The sequence below is a fragment of the Vipera ursinii genome (assembly GCF_947247035.1).
Source record: "Vipera ursinii genome assembly, chromosome: 9".
Classification (NCBI taxonomy): Eukaryota; Metazoa; Chordata; class Lepidosauria; order Squamata; family Viperidae; genus Vipera; species Vipera ursinii.
The window spans coordinates 5,927,449-5,955,202 of record NC_139523.1 but is presented as its reverse complement, the minus strand read 5'-3'; the positions used below and the strand labels follow the sequence as shown (position 1 = coordinate 5,955,202).

The following is a 27,754-nucleotide window of genomic DNA, read 5'->3' as shown; positions in this document are numbered from 1 at the left end:
ACCGGCCACTAGAGTCGGAAACGACTAGCACACATGTGCGGGGGAACCTTTACCTTTACCTTTACCTGATGCTCTATGAGCTTGTCTGTTTTCTTTCAGACTTAGGTAACATCATCAGTGCTAAAAGGAGTGGGGTTTGCTCTCATTTAATATACAAGCAGCTTGCCCTGTCAGATTGGGTGAGCCTGGCCTTAGTGGTTCCTTGATTAGGCTGCTTTTTTGTTGTTACTTCAGGAAACAAAAAAGACCAAAGCATCTCTTTGCCAGCAATCAAGACCCATATGAGCAGAGATTAGCACCAAGATTTTATTTTATTTATTTACTTGTTGATTACATTTGTTTGCCACCCATCTTGGTCACAATTGCCTACAATCAAGAAGTAAATAATACCCCAATCAAAGAACTACCAACTCAGACAAACAAGCTAATACATATTGCACTTACGAAGTTAGCTAGTTGGGTAAATAAAACATCTGTAAGAAAACAGCCAAGCTTAGAGAGCACCAAGGAACCTACAGCTCATTTATTAATTGTACAAACTGCACTGGTTACCAGTTTGCTTCAAGGCATTAGTCATTACCTTTAGGGCCCTTTATGGCTGGGGTCTGGGATATTTGCAGAGGCCACCTCAACCCAATGGGATTAGCCTGCCTGACTAGCGCCAACGGAAGAGATCCTGCCTGCTAAGGAATCTCAGTTGGTGGGGTCAAGGAGAAGGCCTTTTCCATTGTGGCCCCTGTCCTGTGGAACATTCTATTCGTGGAGGCGAGATCTGCTTCCACCCTCTTGGCCTTCGGGAAGGGCCTCAAAACCTGGTTTGGGCATGGGGCCCCTAAGAGCCCTCTCTTTGCTGGATGTGGTTGGCAGGGTAAGAAGACCTCCCCCCATGCCACCCATCCCCTTTGTTTTAGTTTTTATATAACTCTTTTAATTATGTTTATCTTTGTATCATTATTAAGCCATCCAGAATTGCTGTACTGGTGAAGTGGACAGTATATTTCTTTCTCTCTTTCCTTCCTTCCTTCCTTCCTTTTTTCTTTCTTTCTTTCTTTCTTTCTTTCTTTCTTTCTTTCTTTCTTTCTTTCTTTCTTTCTTTCTTTCTTTCTTTCTTCTCCTTCCCTTCCTTTCCTTTCCTTTCCTTTCCTTTCCTTTCCTTTCCTTTCCTTTCCTTTCCTTTCCTATAAATATTAATGAACCCATTAAAGTGGAGACACTGAGAGGCCGTTTGAGCCTCTTTTTCCGAAAATGCAATATTGAAAGGCTAGCCATCTTTCTTCGAGACAAGACTGATCCCGAAATATTCCACTGCTCATCATGAGTTAAATTTGTGAGATGCTTTCATTTATTTCCCAGCCCCGAGACCTCTCCTGCAGTAGTTGAATGTTCCAAATCTCGTAAGCCAGCATCCCTCTTTGAGGTACATGGGCAATTCAGATATGTAAAAAAAATTTTTTTTATTTTATTTTAATTCCATTTATATCCCGCCCTTCTCCGAAAACTCAGGGCGGCTTACAAGCTTAGCAGTAGCCTTCATTCTATGTATATGCCTGCTTGTTAGGGCTTTCACACACACACCAAGCGGCATTATTACAAAGTCAGCTTATTGCCCCCAACAATCTGGGTCCTCATTTTACCTACCTGGGAAGGATGGAAGGCTGAGTCAACCTTGAGCCTGGTGGGATGCGAACCTGCACTAATTGCAGGCAGCTGGTGTTACTTAAGGAGGCATCAGCCCACTGCTCCACCAAGGCTCTTTGTAAATAAATAAATAGATAAATAAAATAGGCTTAATTCCCCAGATCCTACCTCAGGAGATTGAAACCTGAAAGCGGACAGGCATCCCAGGAAGCTTAAGAAAGGGACTACTTACACGATCGCCTTTTTCTCCTTTGGATCCATAGATTCCTGGAGATCCCCGTTCGCCTTTGCCACCCTGCAGGGAAAAGAGGCAAAGCTTAAGAAAAGGTCAGCCTCAGGACAGCTCTCTGTAGAATTCCCTGGGTCTCAGCACTGAGCTGTGGCAATTCCATCATCTCTGCGTGCCTTTGGTCAATGGTCTTGGGATGTCCTTGTGATCACGTGACCACACTTCCTTCACCTTTCCCTGATACCTGAATAGGGAAGTAGGATTGGCAGCAAGGAAGAAGAGGAGAATTGGGCAGATATGCTGCAGAAGGAAGGAGATGCAATGGTGGGAGGAAACCCCCATCCAATGAGCAGAGAATAAGGGTCTCTACCCATGCTGATGTGAGCTGCTGCCCTGAAGATTGACTGGACACTTAGCAGATGTTCTAACAATGGCAGCAACAATGTTTATGGGTATATCAAACAGCATTAGTGACTAGGACACACAATCCACCCCCTCTTGAAATTACTGTAAATACACAAAAGTATTGTTAAATTATGTATGTGTGCCTGTAAGATCTGCAAGATTAGCAATAATGGTGATACAATAGGTTTATTAAAGCTGGAGAAAGCATTTTAATCTATTTAAACTCTTGGGAAACATTATTGATTTTGGAACCAATCCGCAACAGTTTTGGAACTGTTTGATGTAAATGGAAGTTATATATTTTGTAAAGAAACAAAATCTAATCAGAGACAGTCAGAAAAGAAAATGGAAAATAGCACTGAGACTTATATACCACTTTGCAGGGCTTCACAGCCCTCTCTAAGCAGTTTACAGACTCAGCATATTGCCCCAAACAAACTGGGTCCTCATTTTATGAGAACTTTGGAAGGATGGAAGGCTGAGTCAACCTTGACCTGGTGACAATCAAATTGCTGCAGTCAGCAGAATTAGCCTGCAATACTGCATTCTAAGGGGACGCGGTGGCTCAGTGGGTTAGGACGCTGAGCTTGTCGATCAGAAGGTCGGCAGTTTGGCGGGTCGAATCCTGAGTGCCGCGTAACAGAGTGAGCGCCTGTTACTCATCCCAGCTTCTGCCAACCTAGCAGTTCGAAAGCACGTAAAAATGCAAGTAGAAAAATAGGGACCACTATGGTGGGAAGGTAACAGCGCTCCGTGCGCCTTTGGCATCTAGTCATGCCGGCCACATGACCACGGAGACGTCCTAGGACAAGCGCTGGCTCTTCGGCTTTGAAACAGAGATGAACACCGCCCCCTAGAGTCAGAAACGACTAGCACGCATGTGCGGGGGAACCTTTACCTTACTGCATTCTAACCACTGTGCAACCATGGCTAATAGCAGCTTTGGGGAAGGTGGTCAGATTTTTGCATGGGACAGAAAAAGCAACTCAGGAGAACAATGGGATCCAGGTGCCTCAAGCAGCTGAGATGATCGAGAAAAAGGAGAAACATACCTTCAAGCCAGGAGGACCCAGGGTAGCCTGTGGAGAGAGAGAGAGAGAGAGAGAAAAGCAAAATGAATGCATCTGGTTGAGACACCCAAAAGCAAACCAACTGGCAGGGTGAGAGAAGCAAATGTTTACAACGGATAAACTATGAGATTTGTAAAGAGCTACATAACTTAGCAAGGGACCTCAAACCTAAGATCTGCCTTTAAGGAGAGGGAGAGGACCTTGTTTCCTCCAGGATGGAAGAAAATCAGAGGTAAGTTATAAAATGAAAAAGCAAGTCCATTAAGGAGAAGGAGATAGGAATGTGGTTGGTTCTAAGTCACACATTTATCCCAGGGTCCCCCAAAATGGTCGATATTGATGCCCAAAAGTCCACGGGACTATCTTAAGTGCTCAATAAATGGCTGGGGGTCAAAAGGGGGCTGGAAGTCAATAGGAATAGATTGAATCTGGAAGAGTGCGGTGATGTAGGGTTAAAAATCACCAGTCTCCAGTGAAGTATCACCCACCCTTTTGACACTCACCAGCTTCATCCTTCCTATTAATGACATTAACAGATATGTGAAATCTTATATTTTTCATATTTTAAATAGTACAAATTCTTATGACATCATAGTTGGTATCTATTATCTGCTGTTATTCATGGTGTGATTAAAATAGTATTTATTACATTATTTCCATGTAATAAATGTTTGGGAATCCAGTGAACACTCTGAAACTTCAATGAGCTGAAGAGTTGGAGATACCTTATTTATCCCCATCAAAAATAGTTGGGCAGAAGGGATTCTCAGAATTGTAAGAGAGAAAAGGGAATGTCATGTTTTCCGGTGGTCCTGGCAACTGAGAGAGGCGTCTGGGAGTACATTCTACATGCTGGGTTTCAGGGGTGACACGATTAAATCTTTGAGAGTGAAGGGTGACAAAAGCAGGGACGTCAGCAGATATGCAAGGTCCTCAGACCAAGAGGCCTTTTTAGGTGTTGTGCCAGGTCAGTAAACCCCTTCATCCAGCACTGGATAATCTGCTTGGCCCCAAGATCAAGGTAGCTGCATTTCCATGATCGCTTAAGAAGGGCTAGTTTTAATGTTGCTCTCATTTGGGGGGAATGTCTCCTTGTGTTGCACAAATTACCAAACTGGGGAGCCATGTTGATACTCCACTCCAGGGCTCATCCAAAGCAAGCCCTCAGCTTTGGAAGCTGTACTGCTGCAATAAACGGCAGGATTTCTGCACATATAAAGAGTGCCCTTCAATCAGTTCCAAATATACATTACATGCATGCAACATAAAATGGTTATAGGAACTAGGTATGTCTAGTAGTTTAATGAACAGAAGGACTAGGAGTGACATGATAGCAGTTGTCCAATATCTCATGGCCTGCCACAAAGAAGAACTGGTCAACATATTCTGAAAACACTTGAAGGCAGGGTAGGAAGTAACGGATGAAAATTTATCAAGGCGAGATCCAACCTAGAACTAAGGAGAAATTTCCTGAAAGTTACAACGATTAATTAGTGGAATGATTTGCCTCCAGAAGTTGGGTGTGATCCATCACCAGAGGTGGTTTAGTCTATTCCCTGGTGTAGTGCAGGGCCTATGAGAACATCTGTAAGAGATGACCAGATCTCTCATGAAGGAGATCTAATCTGCCCATTTCAGAGACTGATAGCTCAAACAGTCAGCGATTCCTACAGATTTCTTGCTTTGACATTCCTTCCTTGTAGTTTTAATTCTCGTCCTGCCCTCTAGAAGAAGCTGCTACTTTATCTCCAGTCAATCTCTTATGTGAGCTAAACAGACAAAATTCCTTTAACAATTCTTGGATTCCAGTTCCTTCACATCTTTTTCTGCCTTTCTCTGAATCTGATCCACTATCTTGGTCACTATCTTTTTGGAATAATGGTGTCTAGATCTGAATACAATACTCTAGTCTAAACAAGGTCTGAGCAGGATAGAGTAGATGAGAATGGTTACTTCCCAAATGTTGACCCTATGTTTCTCTGAATGCTCCCCCAAATTGTATTTGCCATTTTAGCAGTTACATGACACTAGTGGATCATATGAACTTGCAGGGAACAGGAGATCCATGGGAAATAGGAAATAAATAATAATTGTTGTTGTTAGTTGCAAAGTCGTGTCTAACCCATCGCGACCCCATGGACAACGTTCCTCCAGGCCTTCCTGTCCTCTACCATCTTCTGGAGTTCATTTAAGCTCACACCTACTGCTTCAGTGACTCCATCCAGCCACCTCCTTCTCTGTTGTCCCCTTCTTCTATTGCCCTCAATCTCTCCCAGCATTAGGCTCTTCTCCAGTGAGTCCTTCCTTCTCACTAGGTGGCCAAAGTATTTGAGTTTCAGCTTCAGGATCTGGCCTTCTAAAGAGCAGTCAGGGTTGATCTCCTCCAGGACTGACCGGTTTGATCGCCTTGCAGTCCCAGGGACTTGCAGGAGTCTTATCCAGCACCAGAGTTCAAAGGCCTCAATTCTTTGGCACTCAGCCTTTCTTATGGTCCAACTTTCACAGCCATACATTGCAACTGGGAAGACCATAGCCTTGACTATACGCACTTTTGTTGGCAGGGTGATGTCTCTGCTTTTTAGTGTGCTGTCTAGATTTGCCATGGCTTTCCTCCCCAGGAGCAAGCCTCTAATAATAATAATAATAATAATAATAATAATAATAATAATAATAATAATAATAATAATAATAATAATAATAATAATAATAATAATAATATAAATAAAATAATAATAATAATAATAATAATAATAATAATAATAATAATAATAATAATAATAATAAAATAAATAAATAAAATAATAATAATAATAATAATAATAATAATAATAATAATAATAATAATAACAACAATAATAATAATAATAATAATAAGGCTTTTTTCCTGTTCAATTGTGTCTGCTTCTCAGAGACTGCCTGGCTAGATTCCTGCAGGGTTATTGTTGTTATTTTCTCAGAAATGGCTTGCCAATGCCTACTTCTGAGGGCTAAGAAAGAATGACTGGGCAAAGGACAGCCAGCTGCCTTTGTGCCTAAGACAAACTAGAACTCATGATCTCCCAGTTTCTAGCCTGATGCTTTAGCCCAGGGGTGTCAAACTCAATTTCATTGAGGGCCGCATCAGCATTGCGGTTGCCCTCAAGGGGCCGGGTGGGTATGGCCAGGGTGGGCGTGGCCTACTGGGTGGGTGTGGCTAAAGTGTGTATGGCCTACTGGGTGGGCGTGGCCAGCTCTACATCGTTGGCATCAAGGGTGCCTATGGGGGCCTGGGCAGGAGTGGGACAGATCTGAGGGTCTCTGGCAGAAGGAGGGTCTCTGGGCCAGGGCCAAGGCAGTGGGGGCCGTTCCCTCACTGTTTCCAGGATGGCTTCGCGGGTCGCATGAAACCACTTTGCGGGCCGGATCCGGCCCCCGGGCCTTGTGTTTGACATGTCTGCTTTAGCCACTACAGTAAACTGGCTGTCTTGAAGGCTAGGATAGGCCAGTTCCAAGAACTGTAGGGAGTTGATAGGACTGATAACAGAAGACAGAGTGGAAGAAAAACAAAATCTTTTATTTCATTTCTGGGAAGTTTGGGGTTGGTTGATTGATTTAGCAGAAAAGAAGCTTCTGGCAGCTTCATGCGTTCACTGAGCCCGCGTGAAGGGGACAGTAGCTGTTTGGCTGCAGACTTCCAATTCTGCTGCCAGATCCAGCAAGACAATCTGGGACAAAGGGGCGTCTGTTTCTCTGCTCTAGCATCCATCCCCCCAAGGATACTCCACACCTCAAAGTCAGCTGTTGGTCCCGGTGTCTTAGATGGAGAGTTTAGAGAGGTATCAGTTGGGATGGTTTAAGACGAAATCCCTCGTTGTTCATCTTGACCTCTTGTGTTACTCAGTCTGACATTTCAGAATATCTGTCTGGTCCTCTTGCAGTTTCCCCTTTGGACCAAAAATGATCCCTGGGAGAAGGGTGGTTAGGTGGATGCCCTAAAGGGAGGTGGAGGATTCACAACACATGGCAGGCGCTCTTGGCAACCAGACAGTCCACTAGGCAAGCAAACCACCAGCCAAGGCAGAGGGGAAGACTCAGAGCTGAAAGCGGTTCCCTGCTTTGGCTTGGGAGGCTGAAAAGGCACCCCTGGAAAATTGGCTGCTGAGAAGGTGGACGCAGAAGGCCCTGCCAAGTGTTACCTCTTTGGGAGTCTCTATTTGTGGGGACGGCATAGGCAGTAGGTCACAGAGAACAGTAACTGCATTCAGCATCACTCAGCATGGAACTGGATGGGAGTCTCACCAACGCATCTGGCAGTTAGGGCCAGACGGAGCTTGATTTGGATGAGCATCAATGTTCTGGATATGATCATTAAATTACTGCTCTGCACATGTCTGGCGTGCATTCCTATAGCAGAGTAAACGGTGATTTTTCACAGGGCAACTGGACTTTCTTGGTTTCTTCTTTGAAAACATTTCGCTTCTCATCCAAGAAGCTTCTTCAGTTGTTTTTTGCCAAAGCTGCTTTGGAACAACCATGACCTGGATGATTGAGAACCTCCATAAACTATAGTGAAGTAGAGATAGTTCTTCAGTTAGGACCATATCACGGTTTTTAATTCATGACATTTGATCACATGACTAACTTGATTTTATGACCTTTTTTTTTTTGCATCAGTCAAAAGCATTAAGCCAATGCCACTGTCATTAAGCAAACCAGCAGTTCTCTGTGGGTTTGATTTTGCCCAAAACTGGAAGTAGATGCAGGCTTTTGGCAAGACCATCATAAAATGCAGCTATGTGACTGTGGGATGCTGCAAATGGCCATAAATGCGGTCTGGTTGCTAAGCATCTGAAGTGTGGTCACGTGGCTGAAGTGAGACGACAGTTGGAAATTTAAATCCGGATCATAAGTACACGCCAGGTAAGTCCATCGGAATTTCATATAGTCGCTAAGTGGCCATATGTTGTAAGTTCAGGACTACCATACAGAGATGGCTGCCTTACAATAAGTTATGGGGAAAATATTAATAAAACACAATCTGCACCCAGAAAACCAGGAAAGTACAAGAAAGAAACTCAAGATTGTTCTCTTTGGTATAAGAGGAGAGTAAGAAAAGAAAAGCAGAGAGAGACAGAATATTATTGTTTTCAAGACTCTGCTATTAGTGTCAGTATCAATAAAGCCGAGTTCCAGTACTTCATCAGGGTTTCTGTTTCCTGTTTCTTTTGCTTCCGCTAAGAAATCACAGCCCATCCGTACCGACAAAAAACTGGGCTCAAATATTTTGCAGAGCTACAGTAGCATAAGTCTGCCTCTTTTGCCTCCCCCCTCCAAAAAAGAAAGAATAAATTCACTGACTAACCTTTGACTGCTCAAAGAAAACCAGGTCCTGAGGCAGCTGTTTTTGCAAATGCTAAAGCTGGCTGCACTGACTCAGCCCGAAAGCTCAGAAAAAAGGTTGAATTTACCTTTTGAAATGGTTCTTTTCCTTGCTTTAAAGAATGCCCATCAGACTAGGAATGGAAGTGTAATTTTGTGAGATTGAACCAAAATGGTTCTCTTTTCCAGCCGCAACTGCCAGCCAGATGTTTGCAGGAGAACCTCTGGGAGAAAGATACACTTTTTTCCCCTTTGTGGCATGGCGGAAAAAGAAGCCATTCATGTCTGTGTTGAATGCCTTAGTAACATCTGGATTGGAGCTTTGCCCTTCTCTGCTCTTGGCTGATCTCAAAAGAGACAAGCAGTGCTGGTCCTGAACCACTTCTGGATGGAGAGACAGTGAAGTTCTAGGAGTTCCCAAACTTAAAGGTAAAGGTAAAGGTTCCCCTGCACATGCGTGCTAGTCGTTTCCGACTCTAGGGGCCGGTGCTCATCTCCGTTTCAAAGCCGAAGAGCCAGCGCTTGTCCGAGGACGACTCCGTGGTCATGTGGCTGGCATGACAAGATGCCAAAGGCACACGGAATGCTCTTACCTTCCCACCATAGTGGTCCCTATTTTTCTACTTGCATTTTTACGTGCTTTCGAACTGCTAGGTTGGCAGAAGCTGGGACGAGTAACAGGCGCTCACTCTGCTACGCGGCACTCGGGATTCGACCTGCCAAACTGCCGACCTTCTGATCGACAAGCTCAGTGTCCTAACCCACTGAGCCACCGTGTCCCTATTGCCAAGCTTACTGTATGCAAAAAGTCAGAAAAGCAGTGAAATGCCTACAGTGGAAGACTGGATGATAAAATTAACTGAATTTGCAGAAATGGTGAAGGTGGCCAGTTTGATCAGAGCAAAAACAATAAAGACTTTTGTTCCCTCAAAGACTGGAAGCTTTATCTGAACTTTTTGCTGAAAGAAGAGAAGAACAAACAGATTAGGGGATTAAAAATGCGATGAAAAGGCGGCAGAAATATTTTAAGATGATAAGACCTTGATAGAAGAAGGATGGAAGGTATTTGTTTTCCAGTTTCTTTCTTGTATTGCTATTTCTTATTTTCTATCTTTATTCTTGTTTGTTTTGTATATTTTGCTCTCTCTCTCTCTCTCTCTTTGTGTGTGTGTGTGTGTGTGTGTGTGTGTGTGTGTGTGCATGTGAGTCTGTGTGCAAGTTCCAGGAATGTAAATTAGTTAAAAAGTTTTTTTAAAAGCTGAAACGAAAAGCTGTCTTTTTGCTGAGAAAACCATAGAAATTTGTTTATAAAGGAACCAGTAAACTGTATCTTTATCTACATGGAATTAACTCTGAAAATCCTTTGAAAACTACAATTGGTCATGAACATAATAAGAAGATTGGTGGGCTTGCAGAATCTATTGGTGAGGATGTATAAAATAAACCCAGTAAGGTCACCCTGTTCATCTCTATGTTACCAAGAATACTTAAATCTTTGGGGACACAAGTATCACAAGGTCACAGTCCTTTAGTGACCATTTGAAGCTACAATGGCATTGAAAAAAGTGACTTACCACTGGTCCTCACACTTAAAACCATTGCAGCATCTGCAGTCATATGGTCAAAATTCAGGCAATTGGAAACCGGCATGTATTTACAACAGTTGCAACAACCTGGGGTTGTGCATTCACCCTTTGAGACTTTCCAGGCTGTCTTTTGACAAGCAAAATCAATGGGGGAAGCCAGATTCACTTCACAACTGAAGTGATTTGCTTAACAACTGTGGCACAAAGGTTACAAAATTGGGTGCGACCCACTTAACAACTGCCTTGCTTAACAACAGAAATTCTGGTCTCAGCTGTGGTCACAAGTTGAGGATGGCTTGTACCTTGGCAGATCTAATTAAGATCAGCAGCTCTTGGCGAGGAAGGGGCAGAATGGGACAATTTGCCATGGCCCATTCGCTGTGGCCATCTTGCGGTGGTGAGTTGGCCATGGCAAGATGGCCGTGGCAAGATGGTCGTGGCGGGTTGGCCACAGCGAATTGTCCTAGACCCAAAATAGGGCATTGCTGGAGACTTTCACAGGATATGCCATGCACAGTACATGCCGACGTACTTCCAGAGATTTTGCAAATGGTGCTTGTCTCATCAGGTCCCCATCTGGTTAATTTCACTGGGTTTTCTTAGAGATGGTGATGAGCCTCACCTAAGGGGCTTAGCTGAAAATGGACTAGGGTCTAGGATGGCCCCTACCCCTTTCACCTCAAACCTTAATTTCTGATGGACAAGCGCTATTCTACATCCTATTATGGCAGAGTTGGCTTCCTTGGAATAAGAGCAAGGGCTTTCATCAGAGGCTGCTTCTAAATCATTGGAACTCCCTGTCCCCGGCAGCCAGTTTAGCAGCCTTTTCTATCTGGCCTTTCACCAATGGATCACAATATGTCAGACACTCACTTCATAAATAATAAAGCATGTTATTGAATGCATCATCTGCTGCTTCTGCTCATTTTAATTAAGTGCATTTTTAGTAATGTGAAGTGATATGTGGGGATGACCTCGGGAGATCAGGGTGGCGATGCTGCCTAGGAAATGGTCAGATAAGAGAGAGCAAAGCTCACAGCTGCTTAATGGGTGGAAAATGATATCAGCCTTCCAAGGTAGACCAGACAGAAAAGCTGACCAGATGAGCTAAGGCTACTTTATTGGCCATGATAGCACAGAGGTTAGAATGCAGTATTGCAGGCTTACTCTGCATTCCCACTGCCAGGACTTCGAGGCTGACTGGCTCAAGGTTGGCTCAGACTTCCAACTTTCCGAGGTCGGTAAAATGAGGACTCAGATTGTTGGGGGCGATATGCTGACTCTGTAAACTGCTTAGAAAGTGCAGTAAAGCACTAGGTAAAGGTAAAGGTAAAGGTTCCCCTGCACACGCTTGCTAGTCGTTTCCAACTCTAGGGGCTGGTGCTCATCTCCGTTTCAAAGCCGAAGAGCCAGCGCTTGTCCGAGGATGTCTCCGTGGTCATGTGGCCGGCATGACTAGACGCCAAAGGCGCACGGAACGCTGTTACCTTCCCACCATCGTGGTCCCTATTTTTCTACTTGCATTTTTACGTGCTTTCGAACTGCTAGGTTGGCAGAAGCTGGGACGAGTAACAGGCGCTCACTCTGTTATGCGGCACTCGGGATTTGACCCACCAAACTGCCGACCTTCTGACTGACAAGCTCAGCGTCCTAACCCACTGAGCCACCGTGTCCCTCGTAAAGCACTATGAAGCAGTATATAAGTCCAAGTGCTATTGCTATTGTTGACCCGGAATTAGGGGACAGTATAGGAAATATCAATTGTGAATGTGCAGATGGCCTTACTGTCTTTGGGCTCTTGCAAAGTCTTGGATGCAGGGCCATGAAAGGCCAGCAAGGAAAATACTCAATGTCCTAACCCACCCAAGAACATACGATATCTTTAGGGAAACACCCCAAAGGGTACATGTTTGTTACTTCTGCTCTTTTATCAACAGTATGCCAGACTTACTGGGTGAAATCTTTATCATATGTGTGTCAGCTTTGCTGGATGGCTTGCTTATGTAACCAGAAGGAATAAATACAAGGATTTCTTGGCTTTCGGGGCTGTTCTCATTTAGAGGAGCCCGACTTTTTGTTCAGCTGAATACAAACGTAAAGCTTGAAGGCAACTTCTGGTTTCCTGTATTTTTTACCAGCAAAACCTCGGAACCTGCATATCGCTATTGTAAGGCTATATTAACAGAATCTTGCAAGTCTAAAAGTACAGATCTCCCACTGTCTCTTTTATAGCCTAAGAACTTAGTGGGGTATCCCTCCAGAACCTCTTTCTCCATCCATTATGCAGCTGCAGACTATGTCTTCTCTAATCTGACTATTCCCTAGGCAGCTTCTCTCCCCTCTCTTGTCTCCCAAAATCATGCCCACATACTATTAGATTACTATCTAATTACCTTCATTATCATTACTATCTTTAATAACCCAAGTCTCTTTTGAGTTCACCCCATCTCTTCTTGGCTTCTCTTCTGACATCAATAATCTTCTGCTGACTTCATGGATGCAACTGAGGAGTTTTTCTTGGCAGAAAGAGAGAAGGAACTTACCACTATCACTGTCAATATTTCTCTGACTTATAATGGGTTTTCTGGTAAATAAGATCTAATGCTGCTTAGTTTCCAAGTGCAGCCAAAGATGGGAACTCTCAATTTTGACTCTTCTCACTTTTAAAAATCATTTTTAACTTGACACTGGCTTCAGTTGTTCTCAAGTCAGCTGGAGGGATGCATGGATCATGATGATAAGAGCTATGTAGTGGTTAAGGTGCTGGCCTAGAAATGAGGTGACTATGAATTCTAGCCTTGTCTGAAGAATAAAAAATGGATGAGTGGATTTGGGCCAATCACCAGGAGACAGTGAATTCTAGTCCTCTCTTGGGGAGGAGGAGGGGATAATTAGAATAAAAATCAAACAAATCAATAAATGATCCTATCCTTTCAATCGTGTCCAATTCTCAGCAATTCTATGGACCAACTCTCTCCACATTTTCTAATCTTGTATGGCTTATTTCAGTTGTTTTATGATCTGGCTAGTATCGGCTTTGATACCATGTGTTCGGGCAGCCTCGTTTCCTTGCACAGTTGACCATTCCGAGCATAACTGCTTTTTCTAGTATATGTATGATTGCATAACATAACCAAAATAAGTAAGGCAGAATTTTGCAATTTTGCCTTCCAGCGATAGGCCTGGTTTTATAAACCTTCAACGTTTGTTTGTGTGTCACCGCTGCTGTCCAAGGAACGCACAAGCACCTTCTCCATCATCACAGCTTGAATGAATCGATTTTCCTCCTGTATAGCTTTTCCCTGGCCCAACTTTGACAACCACAAGTAGCTATGGGAAATGCAGACCAATCTGCATTAAGTTGCCAGGCTGATCATGAGCATGGGTTACTCTTTTGCTATAAATGAAATAGATCGACGTGGGAGAAAGCCACAGAGCATATTCCAAGACACCTGGTGCTGTGGTGGCAATAGCTCCTCTCCACCTGTCCTCTCCTTTCATAAGCAGAGGAGCAATTTTAGGGTTGGTGTCTCCGGCATAGCAGTGGCCGATATCCTCCATCCGTTCCATACATTCCCACATGCAAAAAGCCTCTCTTTCATCATAGGGGAGTTGATTTATGGAACTGTTCTTCCTTTTGCTGCTTCCTAGCCGTTTGGCTGCCTGCCCAGCAGCAACCAAACTCAAAACAATTGACAAAAATGCCCAAATCAGCTTTCTCATTTTTGTTCCGTTAATAAGAAATGGGCATGATGTGTAAAAGGAGAGATGACTTGGGCTTAAGATTTGGCTCCAGTGTGGCAAAGAGATTCAGTTCACCCTGCAATTCAGAAAGCCCGTGCAGTTGGCCAGGGGTAGCCTGCTGATGGCTCCTTAAAGCCTCCATTTGCCTGAAGCTACAAAACTGCTCAATAGGTAGAAATGTTACAGTGAAAGCACCTGAGGAAGGAAGGAGTCATTTGCAGAACATCTGGACTTTGCGGCTGTTTGTTTAACAAATACACAAATTGCCTGATGCCAATGCCTCCAGGTGGCTTCCAAAATTATAAAATATTGGAGAAGACCAGGAAAACCAACTAAGATATGTTTTTATTATGGTTGGTTGCACAGTCAGCCAGATATTTAGATTGGTTTTTTTTTATCCACCTATCAAATCCCTCACAAGGACCAGGTGTTGTAAGTTGATAGTGTTAAAGGTAATGTAAGCTGTTCCAAGATTTATTGCTGTTGTTATTGTTGCTATCCAAATTTTTGGCCTCTTCTATCTTCCTTTGCTGGCCAGCAGCAGCTATCTAAAACATTGGTTAGAAATCTTCCAGACTTATCTGAAAATGTGAGACTAGCACACAAAATGTCCTGTGTATATTTTGCACCTCATTTCGGACGGCAATCCCTACTTCTATCTTAGAAAAATAATACGAGGAGAATAAGATGCACAGATTCCCATACTTTTGAATGCCAGTCTTAATGGAAGGTAAGATTTTGAACCAGGTAAATGGCCGGAGTCCAAACATTTCCTTCTCAATTCATGGGAAAAAAAAATAAAGATTTCTAACTTGAGAAAATCCACAGCTCTGCGGCAGAACCCTCACTGGCAGGCAGAGAACTCCAGATTTAACCTCTGACATCTCCTGCCATGTCTGAAGGCCTCTTTTATATTTGAGTGCAGGGAGAGCCAATAGTTGAAAGTCTATGGTAATATTGATGAAAGTCTCTGAACTAAAGGGACACACATTCTGATTTAGAAAAAGGTAATTTTCATTAGAAAAGTCATGAAGACACCACCTTGTTAGTGGCACTCCCCCTTCACAAATGCTTGTGCAACCACTAGGCAGCCACCAGACCATCGAAGGAAAGTGGGCAATGCAAAGATGAGTCCTCCTGCAACCTCCCTTCCTACTTTCTCCTGTCATCCCACAGTGGTTGCCATAGGAACACTTGCTAGCAACTAGAAGCCACCCACATTTTCTTCAGTCATCCAGATGTTCTGATGGATGCAAGCCAGAGAAGAACAGAAGAGATGGGTGAGGGTGGAAGGATGTGGACAGTGATTTGTGGAAAGCATATGTCCTCAAACATATGAATGTGAGAAATTGCTAGAAATCAAGTCAACTTCCAGGGAGGGAAGAAGACAGAAATCTAGGCTCCGGGAAAGAGACACATGGCTGGAATGCAGACACAATTTGATCAATGGATGAATCAATGATCCATTGAGGGTTACAGTTCTGCAGCTGTTGCTAGTTCTCTTGAGTCAGCAAATCAAACTGCCAAAAGAGAAAAAGGTTCTAAGGACATTGCTGGGTCTTGTGACACCCTGTCTGTGCATGGAGAGATCTGGTGATTTCACCATTATTCACTTGATTCACTTGAATGCTCAACCTCATTTCTCGTTCAGTTGTAGCCCCTTCTCGCTTCTGAGTAGGGGTCCTGACTAGTGGAGGGAGGCTGTTTGGAGAAGGGCTTCTCTACACTGCCCAGCACTATAGTTCTTGAACAAATTATAAAGCAAATTATAATGTTACTGAAACATTACAGCACCCACCCATCCCCACCCCCAAAATATGCAACAATTGATACACCAGGGAAGAAAAATCTCTCTAGCCTAGCAAAAAATTAGACCCTTAAAATTAAACTGGATGCAAAGCTGCCAAAAGCTTAAGCTAATGCTGAAAGGACGTCAAGTCTTTTTGGTGAGGGCTGCCCAGAGTTACTTTACAGGGGAGATGGGTGGCATAAAAATTTAATAAAAAAATAAAAAAATGAAATTGTACTAATCAGGTTCCACCATCATCTAAATCCCTTGAGCGGATAAAGAAAGGAATTTGGTGATGATCAGGCAGAGCCTGAGGAAGGGGTCAAACAGGTCATCAGTCTCAAGTTTCTTCGTACCCACAAGAGATCTAAGCCCAACCTACATTGAATTCTGTTGGCTCTTATCTACCACCAATTTGCCTTTACTGTTAGTAAGTCAGATTTTTGTAGAGAACATACACGAAATCTGTAGTCATTTGATCCGCTTTGCTTCTGGTTTATTGTGCCTGACAGTTGGGTCATGTATGGCATTATTGTGAGGAAGATGGGCAATAAATAAAATTACTGTGCAAATGACAACAATTATGCATGTTATTTGTAATTACACAGATAAAGTGAATTGGGAGAGAGCCTTTTCAGTAGAATGGATCCCTATGCCCACCTTGGAAAGGGTCCTTCCTCCCTGCAGCCAAATCACTCTAGTGGAAAATATGGAGGGGGTACCACTAAAGTTGAACAAAAACTTTGGGTAGATACATGAGAAAAGAGTTCCAGGGCTCTAAAATCAGTACCAAGAGCTTACACTGGGGCAGGTAACATACTGGCAACCCGTATAGCCACATTTCTGAAAAGGAACGATGTATTTCATGAAACCATTGTAAAATAAAAAAGGGGGGATGAAGGAAAAGTTTGAAGACTGAGATTGATAAATGCTCATGAGAAATGCTTGATGTTTGAGTAGCATCATTGGATAATACATATTTACAATTCAAATGACAATTCAAATCTTCAGGACTACATGAAGTATACCCAGGAATATTGGAAGAACTTGCTGATGGTTTGGTCAATATATTATATATTATCTTTAAGGAATTCTGGAGAAGGTGTGAGATGAGTGGAGGATGGAGTACGACGTCCCTATCTATCAAAAGGGGAAATGGAAGAAACAAGGATTGTGGCACCTCGCTTGAGTCTGATGAGGAAGCAGGAATGAAACGACCTTTTGCGCCCACTATGTATCCACTTGTCATGCCACTTGTCTATAATCAAAGGGTACATTGTTAAATGCTATGCTGAAATCAAGAAATATTATGTCTACAGCATTCCCACATTCTACTAAAGAAGTTACCAGATCAAAACATAAGATAAGTACATCTTTATCTATGATGACTTCTGACGATTAGCACATTGTTTTCAAGGTGTTTACAAATCTTTATGATTCACTATACAATCTTCCCAAGTATCAGACTGCTGGATTTATATTGTCAAGGAGGAATGTCTAAGCAGCAATGTCCATATTGGGGGATAAGGAGGGCAAATGGCAACTTGGGCACCTTGATGTCACACATCATGCAGAGGACAAGAAGAATTAGGGAACTCGAAAATAAACTCTGGGAAGAGAGACTGATGTAGCTTTGCTTATTTTAGCCACGAGAAGAGAAGATCATGGAGGGATATTACAGAACCCTTAAAAATCATGAGGAGCAATAGTTCTGCCAACCTAGCAGTTCGAAAGCACATAAAAATGCAAGTAGAAAAATAGGGACCACTACGGTGGGAAGGTAACAGCGTTCCATGTGCCTTTGGTGTCTAGTCATGCCGGCCACATGACCACGGAGATGTCCTTGGACAAGCGCTGGCTCTTTGGCTTTGAAACAGATATGAGCACCGGCCCTAGAGTCAGAAACGACTAGCACACATGTGCGGGGGAAACTTTACCTTTACCTACTGTATACTGTTCTAGTGAGGTCACACTTGGAATATTCCATCCAGTTTTGATAATCATGATAGAGAAAAGATGCTGACATCCAGAAAGAGTGCAGAGAAGAGCAATGAAGATGATAAGGGGTCTGGAAGCTAAATCACATGATGAACAGCTAAAGGAACTAGTCTTGTCTAGCCTAAGAGAAGATTTAGAGGAGGCCTGATAGCAGTCTTGCAATATCATAGGGAAGAAGAGGTTGATATTCGCCAATGCACCTGAGGGCAGAACAAGAAGCAATGGGTGGAAGCTCATTAGAGAGAGATCCAACCTGGAAAGAAGGAGGAGTTACCTGAGATTGAAAAAAATTGATCAATGGAACAGCTTGCTTCCTGGAATTGCGGCTGCTCCATTGCTGGAGATTTTCAAGAAAAGATTGGACAATCAAGGATGGTATAAGGCAGGGGTGGGCAACCTTGGCTCTTTTATGACTCGTGGACTTCAACTCCCAGAATTCCTGAATTCTGAATTCTGAATTCTGGGAGTTGAAGTCCACGAGTCATAAAAGAGCCAAGGTTGCCTACCCCTGGTATAAGGTCTCCTGCCTTAGGCAGGGGATTGGACTGGAAGACCTTCAAAGCCCCATGATACTAGGAAATTCTTTTTAAAAAAAAAGTTGCAAAAATCATCGCTGAGGTTGTTCTACGTCGGAATGCAGGACACGGAGTAATTATGTAGAGAGGTTCTGATTCAGCAGTAGACAAAAACTTTCTAATAGTAAAAACAGTTTGAAACGAAGCACTGAGGGAGGCGTTGGACTCTCTTTCGCGGAATGTATTTAAGCTCAGGCTGGCCAGCCATCTGTTGAAAACCTTTCATTTGGATTTCTGTGCGGAGCAGTCGGGTTTCACCGGGTGGCATAAACGACCCCCTTTGACTCTGTGAATATGCGAATGGCTGGCTAATGTCCCTTAATGGTCACAGAACATCTGTTCTGGAATTGCATTGCAGTAGTAATTGGTCATTTCCCCCTCCCCCTGCCAAGAAAACCCCCCAAGTTATTTTAAAACTTGGGTTTGCTTTCCCTGATTTCTCCCTAGAGTTGCCATTCTCCCTTTGGTCCTACGTCTTGCTTTAAGCTGCACCCTGCAGCCAACACATGAAGCAGGAGAAGACTTCCTTGAAGGGGTGGACTGCAAGCAATGACAGGACCTTGGAACAGCTGCTGAGCAGAGTGGCTGAAAGACAGTGGCCAATTATCCTGCTTTTTTTGGAGACGAGGAGCATTAACATTTTGTGCTGCGAGCCCTAACGTAGGTTAAAGGAAAATCCCAAAATACCCATTTCATTACCCATCCATCTTCTGGAGGTCCAGTGGTCCAAAAATAATAAGAACTCCTTGGAGCAACCCAAAATTGTCCACTCCTACAGTAGACTTGCCAGGAAGAAAACCTGGTCAACATTAAGGGCTTCTGACTTAGAAATCCTTACTGTCTTCGTTATCTATGGAGATTCTCATTGCAAGGACACAAAGTTTAGCTATGGTTATTCAATCATGAGGAAAAGCACTCTGCCTATGTTCCAAGATGCTCGACTCTCCCCCAACCTTCATTATTTCTTACTCTTCCAGTCACATTCCTGGCACTGCAATCGGCATCTCTCCCCATGTTCTGTAGGCCATGATCTGAATTTAGCCCTAGTTGGGACAGTTAACAGCTGTTCCATATATTCTGTGGCCTCAGTCGCAAAACCAAGAGTGCCTTCCACTTAACATTTGTCTGAATTAGCCTCAAATAATATAGGGTCTCCTGGCTTCAATAGGGGGTTGGACTAGAAGACCTCCAAGATCCCTTCCAATTCTGTTATTCTGTTATCTACCCGCTTCCTCTGCCTTCTTGAGAACTCATCTATCGTCTGCCCTGTCTCATCAGGAATTTCCGCTAAGTGATTCTTCGGGATCACAGCTTCTGTACTCTCTACACCGGTGTTTCTAAACTTTGGCAACTTTGAAATGGGCGGACTTCAACTCCCGGAATTCCTCAGCCAGCATGCTGACTGGGGAATTCTGAGAGGCAACTCATCTTCAAGTTACCACGGTTGAGAAACACTGCTGTAAGGTCCCAACTTTCAGAATTCTCAGCTAACCTGGACAATGACCAGGCCAACTGAGAAAGCTGGAGCTTGGTAGTAGTTGATGACTATCTCTAATGGAAGGACCACTGAGAGTTAAAAAGCCAAACATTGCTTATTGAAATTACAAGTTCAATTCAGGGGCAGTTCAAGCTAACATCCAAGGGATTGGTCACTTCCCTTCATCAAAAGTACGCTGGAATCTCAAAATGGGAGGAACATCGGCCTCTTACTTACATTTGCATATGGTGACCTCTTATCACATGGAAGACACTGCAAAAGGGGGAAAAAAAAGCAGCAATCATGAAACAGGAAATGAACCAGATGGAATTACTGCAACATTCAAAGCTTGTGCAGGTAGTCCTTAACTTACAACCATTCGTTCAATGATCATCCCGTTACGATGGATACGTCTATGGAGGTTCTCAGCCATCCAGGTCATGGTTGTCCCAAAGGTACTTTTTTAAAAAGCAACTGGGCTTTGTTTTTCTTTGAAGGTATTTCATATGAAACATCTTCATCTTCATCTAAGAAGCTTCTTCATTTGTGACTGAATGGTGGAACGGAGGAGGATAAAAAGATTTATGTTCCTTGCAGACATCCGGCCATTAGCACTCTTACTCAGAGTCGTTGAGGCCACTGGGAGGTTTATCTGTGCCTTCAGGGTCATCTGAACAGTGCAAACGGGTGTGGAACCTTCCTGGAACAGCTGAAAGGACTGTGTTGTAAACAGGAGATAAGTGGTGTCATATCCCTCCCCCTCTGTTGAGAGAGGGCTGTTCAGTCTTAATGTAGATGGCCTCTTTGGCCCCTCTTTCAAACCAATCCTTCTTTCTCCCACCATTCAGTCAGAACTGAAGAACCTACTTGGATGAAAGGCAAAACATCTTCAAGGAAAAAAAAACTCCAGTTGCCTTTTGAAAAAGTGCCTTTGAGACATACTTGACAATGTGAGGGCCAGCAGCCATCGTCAATGTTTTGTAAATCTCTGCATTTAAAACCTTAGATTATTTGAGGCAATGTCTCAATTTATTGAGCCTTTTACTCCAATCCTTCATTTTAGAGCAAATTGTCTTTTATAAGGTAAAGGTAAAGGTTCCCCCGCACATGCGCGCTAGTCGTTTCTGACTCTACAGGCCGGTGCTCATCTCCGTTTCAAAGCCAAAGAGCCAGCGCTTGTCCGAGGACGTCTCCGTGGTCATGTGGCCGGCATGACTAGACGCCAAAGGCGCACGGAACGCTGTTACCTTCCCACCATAGTGGTCCCTATTTTTCTACTTGCATTTTTACGTGCTTTCGAACTGCTAGGTTGGCAGAAGCTGGGACGAGTAACAGGCGCTCACTCTGTTACGTGGCACTCGGGATTCGACCTGCCAAACTGCCGACCTTCTGATTGACAAGCTCAGCGTCCTAACCCACTGAGCCACCGCGTCCCTAGTGTCGTTTATACAAGTCCCCAAAAGCCATTGTGATGACAACCCACCCACCCCCTCCTCCTCCTCAGTGCACAGTTATTTTGCCTTTTGGAAGATCTTCGGTCATCTTGCCTAAGGAGCTGTTTGCCCTGGGAAAATACTGTGGCCCTCCCCATTTTTTAAAAAAAAGATGTCTATTCCGTAATCCATTCCTAGAGACGTACAAATGTATGGGAACTATTAACTTGGCCATCCACCTATGGACCACAAGGGCATTCTCATAATGGGTGCTAAAATAAGAATAAAATAAAATCCAAGCTATCAGCCTTGGGCTGTCTGAGCACTTTTTAAGATGGTCCAGTGAAGCCCCTGGGTCAAAATAATAAAAATAAAACACATTATGAATTTTTTTCTCTTGAATCCCATTTTTTTTCCTTCCTCCCTAGATATAAAATGAAACACGAGCAACTTAGCCTGTTACTGAGTTCCTGAAAGGTCTTGTTTGGGGAGAGCTACCCGATTTAGTGGGATTCAGTAGGATGGCTCTGTCAGAGATGCCATAAAAATAACCCAGCTCTGTTTCCTGGCCAACTTCTGGCTGCAGCTAAAGGCCCGTGTGAAAAGCTAGGCAGTGTGGTTTGACCACAGTTTCCTCCTACCAAACCAGTAAAGTGGAAGATTTTCCCCAAGGGAGGAGCAGCTGTCTAGAAGCCAAAAGCAGAACTTCGGAGGGAAAGTTTTAGTGCACTAAAAAAAAAAAAAAACAAGTTTGAGACTTGTGGACTTCAGCATGGCTGCCTGAGTAATTCTGAGAGTTGAAGTCCACAAGTCTTAAAAGTTGCCACGTTTGGAGTCCCCCTGGCTTAGAGTGCCCATTGGCACACCTGCTGCTAGAAAGCTTGTGTGTGGCAGACCCCGGAGAAGCGATCTTTCTCTCTGTGGTTTCCCTTCCTAGGCTGCCTGCTTCTGTGTTTCTTCTTTTATTTTAATGCCCTCTGGCAGAAAGGCCGCAGACTGCCTTCAATCCTTACACTTTTAGCAATGAACCCAGTTGGGACCAGAATTTTTCTTGCTAAATAAGGGGGTTGTTAAGTAGGTCACAATCAATTTTATGATGTTATTATCATGGCTGTTAAGTGAATCCTTGCAGTGGTTAAGTGAATTATCTGGTCGTTAAGTAAATCAGGCTTTGCTCGCTGAATCTGCGTACCAGAGGTTACCTGGGAAGGTCGCAAATAGTGAAGACATTTCAACCGTCAAAAAAGAGATGCTGATTGACAAGCACCCAAATTTTGATCACATGACTGTGGGAATGCCGCAGTGGGTGTAAGTGCGAGGATCGGTTGCAAGTCCCCTTTTTTAGTGCTGTTGTAACATTGAACGGCCGCTAAACAAAAGGTTGTAAGTAGAGGATTACCTCTATATTACATGCAAATTTCAACATGGATTTAGACATACTGGATTGTGCATTCAGATGTACCCAATGGGAAGCACATCCAAACTCAAGTTCTAATCTGTGCAGGTAGTCCTCATTTAGCAACTGCAACTTGTTAAACAAAGTGGTTGCTAAATGAAACCATCATTGCTTATGATCTGATTTCAGCTTTCCTCTGCTTTGTAGACCTATCAAGGTTCCAAATGTGACAATTGGTCACAAAGTTACTTTTTCATCACCGACATAACTGTGAACAGTCACTAAATGAGGACTAGTTGTATTTTCAGTAGAATCTGTAGTACTTCCAGATGCATTTTTCATTTGTAACTTACACCAGCCTGGCAAACAGGTCTAAGACTTAAGACATCCAGACAAGATTGTTGTTTTCCTAACAGAAAATAAATCTGGTAGGGCTCAAATTTCCAAAATGTTACTTGGATTAACTTGGAAATCATCTGAGATCATTTTATAAAGCAATATAAAATCAAAAGCAGAGCTCTTGTAATCTGAGGTCCTGAAAAAAAAATCACCCCATGTTAGAATCTTATTCCGCTTCTTCCCATGTAAATGAGAATTCATTTTGTAAAATAGTCAAGTGGTAAAAGAAAATGGCCTGGGATTTTAATGAAACTAGAATTCGCAATCTTCCAAATTAGACTCCACTGTGGAATGGATAGGTAGTAATTTCTTCTGTTAGCTTTTGTTTTCTACTAAAACTTCCTTCACAACGTATCTAATATTGCCGGGCTGAGTATTACCGAACAATATGACTTTATTACAATTAAGAGTGGAAATGGAGCTGGCAGTTCTTCTTGCGATCCCATTTCAGCCTGAGCAAGGAGAAGAATTCTGGGGCACAGAAAGCTCTCTTTGAGATGAAGTGTGATGCACTTAACAAAACGTGGCTTCGGAGAATTGCATGGCTATCTCTAGGCAGGGCTCAAGATGAAGTGCATTTAGCAGGAAAAGTGAGTTCAAACCACCGACAATATCCACGCTGGCAGCTGCTGCAGCCCCCATAATGTTTGGAGTAGGCCATTGCACATGAATAGTGCATTAAAACGTACGAGTTTGATAATTCCTAACTGTGCATAAGAAGCCCAGCAGGGCAGGGAAGGTGCTGCTTGCTTTCTTTCAGGCATGGGGAGTGCTGATGCATGGAAACAGTGAAAAAAAAAAAGACCATGAAGAAATTGTTTGTTGAAGGCTGGCCAGGAAAGGATTAGTATTTGCACAGCTTTCAAGAAAAGCTACCATTGATGAACAAGGAGCTTTTTGATGCAGGCCTGGTGCATGGTTGAAACCAGCCGGAAACGGGGAAAAGAATATTTTACTTTATATATAGACAGACAGACAAAGATAGATATTTGCTTTTCCTTCAAAATAGATAGATTTCTCTTTTCCTTCCCATTGGGCAGATGGATGGATGTATGGATGAATGGACATAGAGAGATGGAGAGACAGAGATGAAGATAAAATTTCAATTTGCTTGATACAAAGTGGCTTTCTCCACCTCAGTGTTGGGATATGGGAAGAACTGGAATCAAACTATAGAAATAAAAAGCAATTATTTTTATTGGCCTGGGACCATAAATAATTGTAAGTGTAATTTGGAAGTCAGGTTATTAATCTATGGTTCAGTGTCCCTAATTTAACTGTAATCCCCCCGGTCTTCTAGTAATAGGAAAAACAGTAATTATACTAATCATACTGGCAACACAATATGGTTGAGAAGAGTACTCTCTTGTGATGCTCTTAAGGAATGTCATTTTCAGGGTCTGTGGGGACAAGCCTTCACAGCCATGCGCCCGTTTCTCTGAAACACCATCCCCTGCCCCCAAATTAGTCTGATCTCTACCTTACTGGCTGATTACTACTGACTTTTCAACAATAATCAACAACCACCTCTATTTGCAGTTAAGGTTATGATGGGGTGGAGATAAATTCTACTGGCAGTTCTTCCTGTAGGAAAGCCATGTTGGTGACCTTTCCTCACCAAGATTTTCACAGATGGAAGGATTGGGACCTGACTCAGAGAGGATGGAAGGAAACTGGGAATGATGTGTCCTCCTGAACCTACACTTCCTCTATTTCCAGATTAGGACCCTAAATGTATGTACCATATTTACACTGAGCTTGTCGATCAGAAGGTTGGCAGTTTGGCGGGTCAAATCCCGAGTGCCGCGTAACAGAGTGAGCGCCTGTTACTCGTCCCAGCTTCTGCCAACCTAGCAGTTTGAAATCACGTAAAAATGCAAGTAGAAAAATAGGGACCACTACGGTGGGAAGGTAACAGTGTTCCGTGTGCCTCTGGCATCTAGTCATGCCGGCCACATGACCACGGAGACGTCCTTGGACAAGCGCTGTCTCTTCGGCTTTGAAACGGAGATGAGCACCGGCCCCTAGAGTTGGAAACGACTAGCACACATGTGCAGGGGAACCTTTACCTTTACCTTTAGAGTAGGATCACAGTCTCCCCATTCACAGTCTAGCGCCTTCATCACTAGATCACTCTGGACCTTGGGTTGAGAGAGAGTAAGTCTCCCAAACTATTTAAGGGAGCTTCTGACTGAAGAGGGACTAGAACATGGGACCTCTACGTCAGCCTGCAGCTTTCTGTTTCTCTCTTCCCACAAGAGAAACACGGGGTGAAAACACCTTAGAAGCCATAGGGAGCAAACAGAAAGAATGTAGAAAGTTGTATGAGCCATGCTAGGATTCTGTCTCCATTTCAGGAGCCACGATGGACTTGGAAGGGTTAACATCCTCTGTGCTCAGTTGACCAGACACAGTTAGAAGGCTCACCTTCCTTAGATGTTCACAAACCAGAGCAGCAAGGCTTCTGTATGTGCAGAGATGGAAGGGCCCACACAAACTCACCCCATTGTAAGAACGGGTGGTGAAATTAACAGAGTTGGGAGAGATGTCAGAACTGACTGCTTTGATTAAAAAAAAGACTTTGTCTAGCTCCTTGGATTTTCTTTTCCTCTAGAAACTGAAAGCAATGAAATTTTAACCCTGGACCTTGATTATTAGACTTGCTTATGATAATAATTCATAATAGTAGTAAAGTTGGAAGGGACCTTGGAGGTCATCTAGTCCAACCCCCTGATCAGGCAGGAAACCCTATACCATTTCAGACAGATGATACCATTTCTGACAAATGATACCATTTCTGACAAATAGAAGTCCTGCTTGTTATAGTTTATTCTACTTTATTCAAGTGTCATTGATTTTTAGGGGTTTTATCTGTACCGAAGAAAGTTGGAAGTTACTTTTTTCTAGGGCTTTTCCCCCTTTTAGTTTCAGCTCTGCAATTTTGCTTTTTCTCTACCCTCCCTTCTTTTCTTTTTAATGTTTTTTTTTTGTGTGTGTGTTTGGTATTTTATACTTTTCTGAAATATATTCACAAAAAATGCTGCCTTATTCCATTGTGTCATGAAGATGGAAGCAGAAAGTCATGTACATACAAGGCACAAATATCTTCTGAGATGGGCCCATGTTGCTATTGCCACATAGCCAAGCAAATAGCTGGACTGGGAAGGACCAGGGGTGACATGATAAAAGTGTTCCAAAAAAAGGGGGTGGGGGTCAACCTAGTCTCCAAAGCACTGGAAGGCAAGACAAGAAATAATGGGTGGAAATTAATCAAGGAGAGAACCAGCCTAGAACTAAGGAAAATTCTCTGATAATGAGACAATTTACCAGTGGAATCACTTGCCTTCAGAAGTTGTGAGTTCTCCATCAATGGAAATTTTTAAGAAGAGATTGGACAACCATTTAATAAGAGAAGAACAGAATAACAGAGTTGGAACTGGCCTTGGAGGTCTTATAGTCAGGCAGGAAACCCTATCCCATTTCAGACAATCTCTTCTTAAAGCCTTCCAGTGTTGTTGGAGCATTCACAACTTCTGGAGATTAGTCTGAAATGGTATAGTTGCCTGCTATAGCTGTTATTCCATTATTATGTTAAATAAGAAGGACATATCCTCGCTTGGAGATCTTTTTTTAAGCCACCAGATAATATCAATTCTTTTCCAAAGGCACAACTACTGTTTTGGGGACCTGGATAACGGTAGAACAACCTTTGGTCAGTGACTTTTGTCCACCCAATAAAATTGGGAAGGATGATCTGTTTGCATTTTCTTTCAGGGACCGTAGGGAAAAGCCTCCTCAGTCATCCACCCCCCTTTTCTAGGGCAGATCCTCCCCCAAAATTAGATTGAAAAACCTCCCCCAACTCTATTGGTTTTTGAGGAACTATTGAAACCTGGCTGTTTCAGACAACTTGGAAGCAGACTTGTTATGAGAACTCTCCTGATATTGATTTATGCAAGCTGAGGGTTGCTCCTCAGGCATTGGGGCTGTTGTTTCTTTTTTTGTTGTATTGATTATTATTTTAATGTTCCTGTATCAAATAATGTAGGTTGCTCAGAGTCCTGTTTGAATGGAACAGCACAGAAGCTGCAGTACATAAATAAATAAAATTAATATGACAATTGGAGGTTCCATTAAATCTTCCTTATATAGCTCACCTTTTCTCCTTGATCTCCTTTCGCAGAAACCTTCCCAGAGGCTTTCGCCTCCTAGGAAAAGAAGAGAGAAATAACAATATTACAGGCGAAAAGTCATAAAATCTTTCTTTGCCATAGCTTCTGGCAGTTCCTCTTCCAGAGAAAATAACAAGTATTCAGAGAAATTAGATTAGCCTAATGAGTTTAACTGTTTCAGCCCCACAAGGAGCAAAGGAGAAATTGGAAGCTTTTTTTGAAGAAAGATGTGGGTGTCATGTCTTCAAGCCAAAAAAGCAGAACAGCAGAACAGCAGCTAAACTCTGTTTAGCAACTAAACAGAGTGAATAATGTGATTTGGCATAGAGACAAGTGATAGATAGATAGATAGATAGATAGATAGATAGATAGATAGATAGATAGATAGATAGATAGATAGATAGATAGATGGATGGATGGATGGATGGATGGATGGATGGATGGATGGATGGATAGATAGATAGATAGATAGATAGATAGATAGA

General features: G+C 43.0%; 1 protein-coding gene across 1 annotated transcript in view; it reads right to left on the bottom strand.

Moving 5' to 3' along the window:
- COL16A1 (collagen type XVI alpha 1 chain) overlaps positions 1 to 27,754 on the bottom strand; it is a gene marked incomplete at its 5' end in the record, with an annotated part of 217,381 nt that overhangs the window by 112,658 nt on the left and 76,969 nt on the right. Inside the window, 3 exons of the mRNA XM_083370100.1 lie at positions 1,871 to 1,933; positions 9,534 to 9,659; positions 27,255 to 27,305. Coding sequence (XP_083226226.1) covers positions 1,871 to 1,933; positions 9,534 to 9,659; positions 27,255 to 27,305 — 240 coding nt within the window. The remainder of the gene's footprint in view (positions 1 to 1,870; positions 1,934 to 9,533; positions 9,660 to 27,254; positions 27,306 to 27,754) is intronic.